Source organism: Tamandua tetradactyla, chromosome 10 (genome assembly GCF_023851605.1).
Source record: "Tamandua tetradactyla isolate mTamTet1 chromosome 10, mTamTet1.pri, whole genome shotgun sequence".
Classification (NCBI taxonomy): Eukaryota; Metazoa; Chordata; class Mammalia; order Pilosa; family Myrmecophagidae; genus Tamandua; species Tamandua tetradactyla.
In genome coordinates this window covers 41759136-41771942 of record NC_135336.1, presented here as the reverse complement: position 1 = coordinate 41771942, position 12807 = coordinate 41759136, and the positions used below count along the sequence as shown (strand labels likewise).

Here is a 12807-nt window from a genome sequence, read left to right as displayed (position 1 = left end):
CATAATTAACTCTCACTTCTTTTTAATGGGTCAGTGATTATAAGGATATGTACTTTATTTTATCATTCCCATATTGAGTAACATTAAGGTTATTACAGTTTTCCAACATTTTTGTATGTCAATTGTTCATTTATGCAAAAACTTCTGTAGGCTAGGTTCCCAACAGTGTGGAATTGCTAAATCAAAGGGCATTTGCATTTTAAAATTGGATCAATACCATCCAATTGTGTTTCCATAGTTTTTAATCAATTGAGAGTCAACCTTAAACTTTTATTTTTGATTCAAGGTCTCCTTTGACTATAAGGTGAAAATTTGAATCCTCTTTCTAGAACACTAAACCAGTATACCATAAATACTGGCATACCACAAATTTTGTTTGTATTTGTGGAGGATTCATAAATACCCTGGAGTTCATTCATGTTTCCCTAGTTAAGAAATCTCTACAAGTACAGTAGAAAGTATAGTAGATTTGCACATTTTCTGCTTTAAATTCATGAGGCGTCACTCAAAAATTAAAATCAAGATCCACAACTTAAATCAGTTATGTTGATTTAAATAATTTCTAAATAAAAATTGCTCTTACACATTAAAATGACCCCAAATGGAATCCCAATGCTAGTAGTGATGTTGAAAGCTAAGGAAAATTGAAGAGGTCTAACTTTTTTTGCAATTTACTAGGGAAATTTTGCACTTATGAATTGAGAATACTATTGATTTGGAACATATTCTTTATGAAGATGAAGGATCTACTCCATAGAAATCACAATAATAAAAATAGATGCTTGTCATAAGAGAGACCACCAAGTATCTAACTCAGTGCCCCTACATGATCCCCACCTGTGACATGCAGATTCAATAGCCTTTGACTTCCCATCTACAGAAATCGTAAATTCAGCTTCTAGGTAAACTTAAATATCCTAGGGCTAGTTGCCAGGATTCCATTCTCTGCATTCTCATAGTACTTAGTTTACCTATTAAGATACAATAGTATACCATCTTGTTCTTGGTATTTTATTTATATCACACACACGCATGCATGCACGCAAAGCACATCTTGCACTTTGCATATAATTGGTGTTCAATAAATATTTGATGAGTGAATGAATATACAGATAGTTGACTGTAGAGATAAACCCTAGAGGACACATGAGTATTTAGCCAGAATGGATGGGCCTAAGGAATGATAAAAAAATTAAGTAGAAAAAGGGAAGAGCGCAGTCTAACTGGAAGGAATTGTGAATTATCCAGCCTCATAAAGCACTCCACGCTTGTACAATAATGAGTATAATGAGTATAATTTTAGTATATAGTAGTATAATGAGATATCAGGCAGTGGTAAATTGAGGGGGCAGTTTTCTACACAGTAATGCAACAACAGATACTGTATTTTAAAATTGCATTGTTTATGTAGATCTCCTGCCTATGACATGATATGGATTATTAAATTGACATGTAAACTAACAAAAATATAAAGATTTAGGGCATTTTAAGATATCAAACTTGGAAGTAAAATAAAGAGCACATCCATATATTAAAACATTCTCTTGGAAACAGACAATATTTTATAATTTAGTAGGATGGACATTTTCCCTCTAAATGTCATTCCACAGTGACTCAACTGCTTATATAAAAGATATAAAGTAAGACATTTTTAGATTGTAGGAGCTCTTGGAAGAAACAGAAAGGAAGATTTACTATCTTGACTATTTATAAGGATTACTCAATATGCACCTAATGCATGTATGACACTTGTGAAGGGTGATACAGAAAGTAAATTTTGAAAAAACATATCCCTTCTTCACATTCAACAAAGACAAAACTTGGCCCCAAGTCTGTTAAAGGGAAATTGTAAAAAAAAAAAAAAGGCCAGAAAGAAACCTGTTTTTCTATTTCATAAAATGTCATTGTATTTCATCAGATGTCCGCTTTCATTCACCATGCACTCCAAATTACTTAGGAATTACAGGTTCTAGTTTGGCACGCATTCACACCCAAAATCTTGTTATATGTTGCATGACCTTGAGAAAAACCTTAACTCTTGTTTAACACAATAGAAGTATGGGAGGAATTGTGAGATAAGATAACTTTGTATCACTGGATCATAAAATCATAGTTCTGGAAGACACTTAAAAGGCATCTACTCCCCACACTCTATCAGTAGAATTATTTTAATTTATCATGGTAAATAAAAATGTGAAAGAAAACTTATATGGTGTGTATAATTTGTACTTGATTGTGGTCCCTACAGGAGATTTGCTAAGACAATGTTTTTGTCATTTCTGAGAAGAAATTGGGAACCAAATTATCATTCAGGAACCATTTCTGCTATATAAAGTTTAATATAATATATGATAGTTCTATAAAGAAAACAAACGTGAATTTTGTCATTTTCCATTATAGTACTCATTTGAGAAACATAACCAGATGCTATTAAATATCATTTCTGCCTCCATTATTCATTTGCATTCAGTGATTGTTTAGTCTCACACTTTGGTTCTATTTTACTTAAGATAACTTTTATTGGAAAACAGTTTTGTTGAATTAAAAAAGCCAAAAGTTAAAGGTCTGAATTAATGGTTCACAACTGAATGGGTATTGGAAGAAACAATTTTTCCCTTCAGGGTTTGTTTGGCAATGTGTGGAGACACTTTTGGTTGTCATGTCTGGGGGTAGAACTATTGACATCTAATTCATACAGACTAGAGATGCTAACCATCCTGCAACACACAGGGCAGTCTATTAAATAAAGATTGATTCAGCTCAAAATATCAGTAGTCCTGAGGCAAAGAAACCTTACCATAAACTGATTTTAGAAAATGTGTACATGTTAGAGTTGTGTATATCCTAATTCATTGATAAAGCAAATAGGAACACTAGCACGTTTGCCTGTCAAAATGGGTCAGATTAAATATGAAAGCAATTTCTGAGGATAAATTCCATGTCTATTTACCTCTTTCCCCATGTTGCACTTGTGCAAATGTATCTGTAGAAAATTTCTAAAAACTGGCTTTTACTCTACATTCTTTGGGCTATACCTATTCTCAAATCATTGCGCTCTGAGCCAGTTTGTAATCATGAATAAAGCTTCTACGACACCTGGCACCCACAGCAGGCACCTACAGAGCTCAGTAAGTGCTTTTGAGGGCGATGGTGCTATTAAAGTATCAGTGCAATAAATGATAATTATTCATACTGAATTGCAGTATATAAAAATAGACTCTGTTTATTCTCATCCTATTTTCTAGACTTTTTGCTGTTCTTCTGTTTGAAATGTTTTGGCAGATTCTGAATTTTAATCTATTGCAATTCATATGTCAGCAATGCAAAGGGAATGATTTCTGGACTCTACAGTCCTTAAAAATTAGTTTATTTGAAGAATGTATTTCTCACCAATATGAACAAAATTATTACATTTTAATAATTTCAATTAGAAATAAAAATTATTTGCCTAACTTCAAAATTTTGCCAGACTGGTTTTGGGTGCCTCTTTAACTTGTTTGCTATGTACAAAATGCATGGCTGTAACTAACATGTATGGTCTCTGGCCTGAGATTTTTATATGTAGAATTGTTTGATTGAGCGATTGTTCTTATGCTTTGCTTACCCCATTGTTTTTCCACTAAATTCTCCTATTTTCCCTTTCTAATGCTATTTTCTTTACCTTTTAAAATAACCTTTTATTTTAAAATGCCTACATAATTACACACTGCTTCTCAAATAGAACTAATTTGGGGGAGGGAGGGGGGCATGTGTGGTCCAGGAATCGAACCCAGGTCTCCCACTTGGCAGGCAAGCATTCTACCACTGAACCACCCCTGCACCCTACTTTTTATTTTATTGTAAACAATGACATTTTGATAGCAACAGTAATAATAATAATTCACAATAATACCTTACATTTATAGAGCACATTTGAAATAGGTTAGTTTCCAGCCATACTTAAGGTGTCTCTTCCATAAGCATATACCCATCAACATAACATGTACACACTGATGCACATGGGCATATTCCTTTTACAGTCTACATTTAGCCTCTTTGAGGAAAGATATCATAGGCATTCTCTATTGGTAATAGTGCCAATAATCTCAGGCTGCAAAACCATGAATAATTTAATGAACTAATATTGCAGGGGGGGAAATTCGAATAAGCTAAATTCAAGCCAGACTTGGCAAGTCAAAGATAAAAAGCTTTCTTCAATGAGCAGTTTAAACAGAATCATTTGTATTGAGAGGTACTTTGGGTCTTGCTGGCACTTCATCTCAAACATTAAGAAATTAGGATGCTAATTCATCACCAAATCACAGTGGCCTCTGTAGCCACTTCATCCCCCTAAGGGTGAAATATTTTAGTCCTTGCACAGGCCCGAGCCTTTCGCCCTGCTCTCAGATGAACCCCGGAGTCAGGTTCTTAGCATAAGAGGAAAGTTATGATTATAACAAACTTGAAAATTGATTCTAAAATCATCATGATTATGGCTCATAATTCCATTCATTCTGCCTGAGGTCTGTAGACCAGTGCTTATGTCTGTAACTGTTGGCCTTTTCCCTGCTGCCCTTATGTCTGCCTTCATTCTCATTACCACATTTTATTTCTGCCATGCTTCTTCAGCTCTTCAGAGTCTGTCTGTACTGTCCTGGCTGATTTTGGATTTTGAGCTCTCATCGAAAGACCAAGATACACGAATTTTTAAATGCTTTTTAAAAACAACTCTTTGCTTTATGGTCATTACAGGTCAGGAAAGTGGCATTTCATAGTTTCATTTGCAAATCACAGAACACAAATAATCTTAAATTCTCTTGATAGCGAACGGAGAATGTCCTCTCTGTAGTTCCATCCAAGAACTCTTACAAAATGTCCTTGTTTTTTGTTCATTTCCCTCAAGACAAAGAGCATCATATGAGGATAAAATCCAAGTTCCCTACACATCCAAGACAACATTTGACAGCCTTTAGAGTATGTGGCAGGAATAAGAATACTCAGAGTTCCACTGTTATCAGTTCCTCCTTGATTTTCAAAGGTGTCAATTTGATATCCATAATGGAAAGAAATCCACAACATTCAAGTGAGAAATAACTTTATTAGATGCCCTCTAAATGCCAAGCACTGGTCCTGGGGATATAAAGATTAAAAAGAGATGGCACCTTTCCTGGTGTCATTGTGTTTTCATCATGCTAATACACTCCGCACTTGAACTTCTTACAGCTTTAAAACCTACTACAAAATTTGGCGTGCATATGTCATATTGAATTTCTATAGAAAAAGGAAGAAAAATGATCAGTGAGAAACTGTAAAACATTAAATTTTGAAAAAGAAATGTTCTTATTTCCCTATGTCTGCCAAAGTCTTCACTTCCTTGGTACCTAAGCTCTGTAAACTGTTTCACCTTGACCAGCCATGGAAGGACCATCAATTGCAAAGGAGGGTATGCTTGCGTGATGATAGGAGACAAATAGAAATGCATTTCCAGACATAATTTAAGATGCAGATCCAGAACATCCTACAGTTATTTATATAGTCAGAGGCCTCACTCTAAACTGTTGAAAACCAAGTTCTTAAATCACAAAAGGTTTTCTTGGCTTAGTAGACCTGAATCTGTGTGGAGAATATCTAGGTCTTAAAATACATGGTAGAAATTCCACTTTAGCAGTTAAAGTGCCATAGTAAACAAAGGCTGTATTGTGGAATGAAGCAGTGTCTTAGCTGTCATTATTTGCATGTCTGAAACTATATTCTAAATCCCCACCACTTTTATTTTAACAAGACAGAAGAGATTATTTCTTCATTTACAGAATTAATTAATTCATGTTAATGCATTAATTGAAAATCAATGCTTTACAATAGTCCGAAATTAAAAAAAAGATTAAAGTAACTGTTTGGGGAACATGAAACAATTAAAAATTATTGAGGTAATTTTTCATTAGGACACTGATGTCATACAATAAGTAATATTAGGAAACCTTTCTCAACTAGCCATTGAAAATGCATCCTCATGGCTTGTACTTTGTATGTTATATTTTAAAGTTAAAAGTGTATTTTAACAAGGTTACCAAAACAAAATCCTAATTGTTATGATGCAAATTTACAGGAAATGTCATTTTTGTTTGTTTGCAATATTCTTATTGACTGGGTCAAAATTGCTTAAAGAGAAAGTAGCCTCCTAAATTGAATTTTCCCTCTTTTTTTTTTTTTTTTTTGCATGGGCAGACAGGGGGAAGCGAACCCGGGTCCCTGGTAGGGCAGGCAAGAATTCTGCCAAAGAGTCACCGTCGCACCGCCCCTCAGTTGAATTTTAAAATAGAAATTTTAGTACCGTTTTTCTTTATTAAGAGTAATAATCTTTAGCCCTACATAAAAAATTCCGTGTATGTTGTGATTGATGGATGACAGTGAAAGATGGTCTCCACTCTGTCCTGTTCAGAAAGTCATAAAATGGTTTTATTTATGGTTTGCAGATTACCGTAGTTTTACATGCTAGCACCACCTGGTGGACGATGTGTCATTTTTAAAAATTTTGTTTACGGTTTAAAATAGTCCTTTCACATTCTAAATCCAATTATGACATATTTTAAAACATATGTAATGTTACTAGTATTAAATGTTAAAGATCTTTATAGACAAAATATGGTATAAAAATACCTGATGTGGGCAGGCCACGATGGCTCAGCAGGCAGAGTTCTTGCCTGCCATGCCAGAGACCGGGTTCGATTCCCGGTGCCTGTCATACAAAAATATATATACATATATATATATATGTATATTCAGTATTCAATTCAACAACACCCGCTACTTCTCTCTACCATGGTAGCAAATTGTGATTCATTAGATTGTCTCTCAAAAATGCAGGATAATAACTTTATAAACAATACTGTTAAAGGAATTTTCATACTATAAATTCTTACCATGTTGATATTTTATGCAAAATTAAATTTCCATCTGGAATTTGAACCCACACTACTATGAAAGAAGCCATTTTCATGTTCATTTCTTCCCTTATAAATAAAATTCAGTTGCAGTCTCATGCATATTAGTTCTCAGTTTTTAACAGATTTTTTAAATTTTCTAGAAGATATATTTCACAATATTTTCAAATCAAAACACAAATTTATTTTAAGTTAGGTTCAAGAATTTTAGACATACTAATCTTTATATGGTCCCACATTCCTATGAAATAGAATGAAGGAGACAATCCACCCGCAGCTTCACTATGTTCCTTTCTATTCCCTGGTAAAATTTGAATTGTATGACATTCAAAGGCCTAGTAGCTGTTGATTTATAAATAGCGGTGTACTTCTCGTATGTAATTTAATATAAAGATTACTATCATAGATAAGCTTCATTAAGACATGCATCTTGAACTAAATTATTTACTTTGTTGCTTCAAGAAAATGCTTAAAATCATGTTTCTCTCTTTCCTCTTTTCTCTAAAGGCCTTGGATTATATACTGTAAATTCAACATATGGAGATACCATTATCATGCCTTGCCAAGTCGATATACCTCAGAACCTCATGTTTGGCAAATGGAAATATGTAAGTATGACATACCTTGAACTTGGTTAATTTTTCTCAAGTTTTTGAAATAAAATCACTTCTGTGAATAAATGTGAGTTTCATATTAACAAAATGGCAATATTCAACTGTGGGTACACATGTAAGAAGGTAAAAGTAATCTACTGAATATGTCAAAGAATAATTCCCAAGTCTAACCTAACAAATGCCATTTTTAAATAAAACCAATAAACATGTAATTCTTAGTTCATATTGGTTTGAAAGATTTATCATCAAGTACGGGAGGCGGAGAAATATGCATAGTTCCAGATTAAAATCTAGTAGAGTATAAGACTGAGCTTAGTGGAACAACAACCTGTCTTCACGTACTCTTGCTCTGTTTCATGTGGTTATTGCAAAGCCACGATATACCAGTAGCCAGAGCATCTGAATATTCAATGCGAATTAGTCATCTCTTTCAGTTATCTAGCTCGTGCTCAGTAATTTTGAACTGTTTCTGGTTTCCTTATAAAAGCAGGAGTTTGAAGTGAATGCCTATGAGAGCTAGATCTATTAGCACCCCCCAAAATCCCAAGGTACTGGAAAACTACCACGTAATTCACATGGTGTTTCAAACTTGCCCATAATCCAGGGACTAATTTTCACCTAACCGAATTAATGCGATGATATTGGAAACCAGACAGAGATGGCAGTTTTCAAATTACTACTCAAGCACAAAGCTTCAGCCCATAAGATATGTCTGAGGTAAATCTGAGATGCCATGTCCTTTAAAAATAGTTTTGATTTGCAGAAATTGTGCTCAATTTAGTATAACTCCTGAAAGTCAAGTCAAAAGTTTAGAAACAGTGAAAGGAAGCACGGATAGAAGAATGACGGGCTAGTTTCTCCCCTGCCACACTGTAAGCTCCCTGTGAATGGAAAGCATAGTCCTTTTGTGCACTCCTCCCAATTCCACTCTTGCTGCCTCTTCTCCAGCATCTGTTACAGTACCTGGTGAAGAAGATATCCGACAGCTCTCGAGAGCTGTATACTATCATCATATCGGAGCCAGGCTGCTAAGCTCAAACCTTAGCCTACTACCTGGAAACTTGGGCAAGTTACTTAACCAAACTCTGCCTCCTTTGTCTATATTGTACCTCTAATTTGCAGGATTTGTTACCAGTATTAAATCAGTTAATACACGGGAAGCCCAAAGCAACTGCTTGGCATATGACCAAGGACTCAAAACTTAGTAATTATTATTTATTACCTTAGAGAATGAATACTGAAACTTAAGGTAACATTTGTCTTAATGAAGGAATAACTTAAGTTATAGACTTTCCTGCGATAAAATTAAGATTTAAGGAGAATATTATTGATGCTTTTTGATATCCAATGGACTGAAACTTTTGTACTCTTCAAATTTGACTTAAAAATCAATATTTTAAAAAACTTAAGTTTCCATAGCATCTTAAGATTTGCCATACTTTTGGCATGATTTATTATGTTTTATTACCTCAAAGGCTTTGTGAAATGGAAGAGGGATTGGCCTCAATTTTAAATTAAATTGCTTATTAGGTAAGAGAATTTTTGTGGAAACAGGAAAAGAAATACACTGTATGTCTGAGTGCTCTTGGCATAATTGTATATGCCAGGTTATACCTTAATTTGATTAAGTTTTTATTATTTAAGCCTTTTTTTTGCTACATTTTATGACTCAGAAAAACTATGAATTTTAGTGATAAATCTGATTCTATTGCTTACTGGACCATGATTGTATTACAAGGGCAAATGCTGTCCCTCCATGAAGACTCATTAAGTTATGTGTAAAGGTCATCAATGTCGCTTTTGGTTGAAAGGTGTGTAAATTTAAGATATGGGGATTAAAGTTCAGAATATGCCACAGATATTTGTTCAGGATTTCTAAATCAGCCCAAATACTGCTTGCTATGATGGTTATCTGAATATCATTTTGTACGTTCGTACATTTATCTTTTTTTCCCTTTTATATTAGATACAAGGCCAACCATTGTCAGTCTCAAAACAGTCACAAATTCCTTCCTCTGGATATCAGAAAAAGCTCAGCTTTCAAGATTTTGTTCAGTTCATTTTCAACATTTAAATCAATCCCTATAAAAGAACTTATGTCTTTTTCTCTTAGGAAGAGTGATTTCCTTTAACCAAAGATTTATGCGAGGCTTGCATCCAAAATTATTCTTCCTGGATAAGAAGTATAAACATTGGTGGAAGAATATGGCTAATGAAATTTTGCTATCCTGTATGTAATCTGAAACATATGAATATGCTTGTTCTTAAAGTGTGTTATTTTAATTTTTAGGAAAAACCCGATGGCTCCTCAGTATTTATTGCCTTCAGGTCCTCTACGAAGAAAAGCGTGCAGTATGATGACGTACCAGAATACAAAGACAGATTGAATCTCTCAGAAAACTACACTCTGTCTATCAGTAACGCGAGGATCAGTGATGAAAAGAGATTTGTGTGCATGCTAGTAACGGAGAACAATGTCTTTGAGGAATCTGCTGTAGTCAAGGTGTTCAGTAAGTAGACTGCAGTGTGAATGCTAAGTGGGATTGATGGCTGGAAAGTTCTTTAGAAAGAAGACTGAACTCGGTAGTTTCTCCACAGCAGGCATCTATATAAGAAAACTTCTAGAGATCTTCATTCTGCTCATGCATGCGGTGATCAAGGAGAACAAAAAAGGCTGAAATTCAAATAAGAGATTTGCAGTGAGGAACTTAAAAAATGATCTCTTGTTTTGTTGGTAAAATTTCCTGTAATCAGAAGTACTACTAAGGATAAATAGCACATGATCTTTAATGTTCACTGATATGCACAAATAAATGTTCTATGAGATAGATAGATAGATAGATATAGATAGATAGATAGATAGATAGATAGATAGATAGATAGATAGATAGATAGATGGTATATAAATACAATCGACATACATATATATTGTAAGGTTAACCCATATGAAATTGCCATTCTTGAAATTCAAAAACAACCAAGAACAGGCAAATCCAAACTATTTTATGACTTATGGTTTAGAAAATTGCCCTAAAATAAAGAAGCTCACTACATCCTGAAGGATGAGAATATAAGATACACTAAGGGAAAACATAGAGTAGGATTAGGGGAAGAGAGAGTTGTAGAAGAAAAGTTGGAGTAATTACTCTAGCCAGCATTGGCAAAGGTACTTTGCCTAATGATAATATATAGTTGATGTTACTGTGCAAATAACTATGCAAATGAATGACTTGAGATGTTCTAATTAAAGCATTTTATCTTTTAAAATTCAAATAAAAAGTCCCACCTCAGTTACATCATACAATTTCAGAAATTAGAGGAGGAAAAATGGTCTCAGAAGTTTTAGAATGACAGTCTTTTTTAATTAGGGAAGAAGGCTTCACTTTTCAACTTTTTTCCCCTTTGCATTAAGATAACTTGACAGCACCTAGGAATTATTAAAATAATAGGAAGAAAAAAACCCAGAGGGCCTTCCAAATGTAGCAAGTAACCATGGATTATTCCAGTTTCTCTTGTAAAAAATAGCCCATGCAACTTAAGTAGAACTTTCCCTTAAGTATTTATATGGACTTCAAAGCACTTATGGACTCATGATGCAGGTTCAAAGAGAGCTTATACTATCAAAGCAAACCTTTGTTCTCCAGAAAAACCTTGTTAAAGCATATTATACATTTCAGTTGATTACCTTTTAGTTTGGAAGGCTTTTCCAGAAACTATCCATGCTTCCCTATCATTTTATGAATCCAACCAAGTACTAAGTGTTTGCTAATCATGCCCTTTCCATAAACACTCCCAAGTAATTTGCATCTTTTATTTGCCAGTGGTCCATATATATATTTTTTTTCTTTCTTTTTTTCACTTTGATGCTTTTAGGAAGAATGACTTGCACTGCTTAGGACACTCTTTCTTAAAAAAAACAACCAAAAAATCTTGATTGTGGTTATAGTGTCATAAATACAGCCAGGCACCAAGAATGTACCACAGTAGATACAGTCAAACACTCTACTGGTTACGTGTATTAATTTGTCATTGGCAGGTTTCTTTTTTACCGTTAAAATTATAGAATATCAAAATAACATATAGAGAAGTTGAAGAAAATCCAAATTGTTCCATTTAGAAGAATCATTTATAATAGTTTTCTGAATATCCTTTTTAAAAATGCCATACCTCAAATTTTTTGAAAAATTTCAAAAAAAAAAAATGTGCAAGCTCTTCTGGACTGCTGAGGATTTCTATGATTGTGAAAACAAGCTCACACTCTGCACACCACCCGCACCTCCTATCCCCTTCTCTTTTGAATGCTGCTGAAAACAAAGTGATTCTCAGAAACAAAATTTGCATTCCAGGCTCTGGGCCATGGAGAATTTAAATAGGCAAGTTATGCACTCTTGAAAATGGTGTTTTATACTAGAAATCGTGAGACCCTTGAAGCCTAATAAAATGAACAGCATAAAGCTCATGATAAAGACAGAGTTTGCAAGACTAGGTAGGGGCCTTGCATTTTTAAAAATAATTAATTTACTTTGGGTAACTTTTTATGAAGCAAACAGCAGCTGTGACAGGGAGGCTTTTATTCTCTGCATGTATATATTGCAGTCGCTTAAGAGTTACTGGGCTCCTCAATCAGTCTTCTGTTTCCCTGTTGAGTCACCTAGCAACATGCAGTGTGTACCACTGAATCGAGTATGGTTAATGTGTGAGCCAATCACAGATCAGCCTGTAGCCCAGTGCTACCCGCATGGGCAAGAAGCAAACTGTTTTTATTCAAAGTAAAGGCACCATCAAAATGGTGACTCTGTTACCTGTTACCTGACTCTGTTACCTGTGTTATATGACTGCTTGTTTAGTTTAGAAGCAAGAAATAATTCTAATAAACCAGCCAAATATGTGACATGCTTTGTCACTACTAATACAGATGGTTTACGGGTGGGGGAGGGGAATCAAATAACATCAAAATTAACTGTGTTTGCATTCAGTGCACAGACACTGAATTAATCTGGGGTTAATATTAATCTGAGGTTAATAAAACTATTCAGAAGTGATTGTAGGCCTTTAAAAGTTCTCAAAGATTCATTCTGGTGATTGTGCAAAAAGCTCCGAGGTCAGATGGGTGCCCCAGAGAGCTGAAAGGCTGTCTGTGGTGTAATGGGAAAATCACTGAACCAGTCTTCAGGATACCTAGCATTTTTAAATCTGCTGATAATTTCTGACCTTGGACAACTCACTTCCCAATCTTCCCAATACTGATAAGATTCCCTCATCAGTAAAATGAG

General features: G+C 34.4%; 1 protein-coding gene and 1 long non-coding RNA gene across 3 annotated transcripts in view; one reads left to right on the top strand and one right to left on the bottom strand.

The window, feature by feature from the left end:
* ALCAM (activated leukocyte cell adhesion molecule) overlaps positions 1-12807 on the top strand; it is a 198811-nt gene that overhangs the window by 151042 nt on the left and 34962 nt on the right. For both annotated transcript variants that reach the window (XM_077118504.1, XM_077118503.1), the window contains exons 2-3: positions 7428-7528; positions 9825-10044. In XM_077118504.1, coding sequence (XP_076974619.1) covers positions 7428-7528; positions 9825-10044 — 321 coding nt within the window. The remainder of the gene's footprint in view (positions 1-7427; positions 7529-9824; positions 10045-12807) is intronic.
* LOC143648443 (uncharacterized) overlaps positions 9000-12807 on the bottom strand; it is a 61990-nt gene continuing 58182 nt past the window's right edge. Inside the window, exon 4 of the long non-coding RNA XR_013158553.1 lies at positions 9000-10208. This is a non-coding gene — a long non-coding RNA (uncharacterized LOC143648443). The remainder of the gene's footprint in view (positions 10209-12807) is intronic.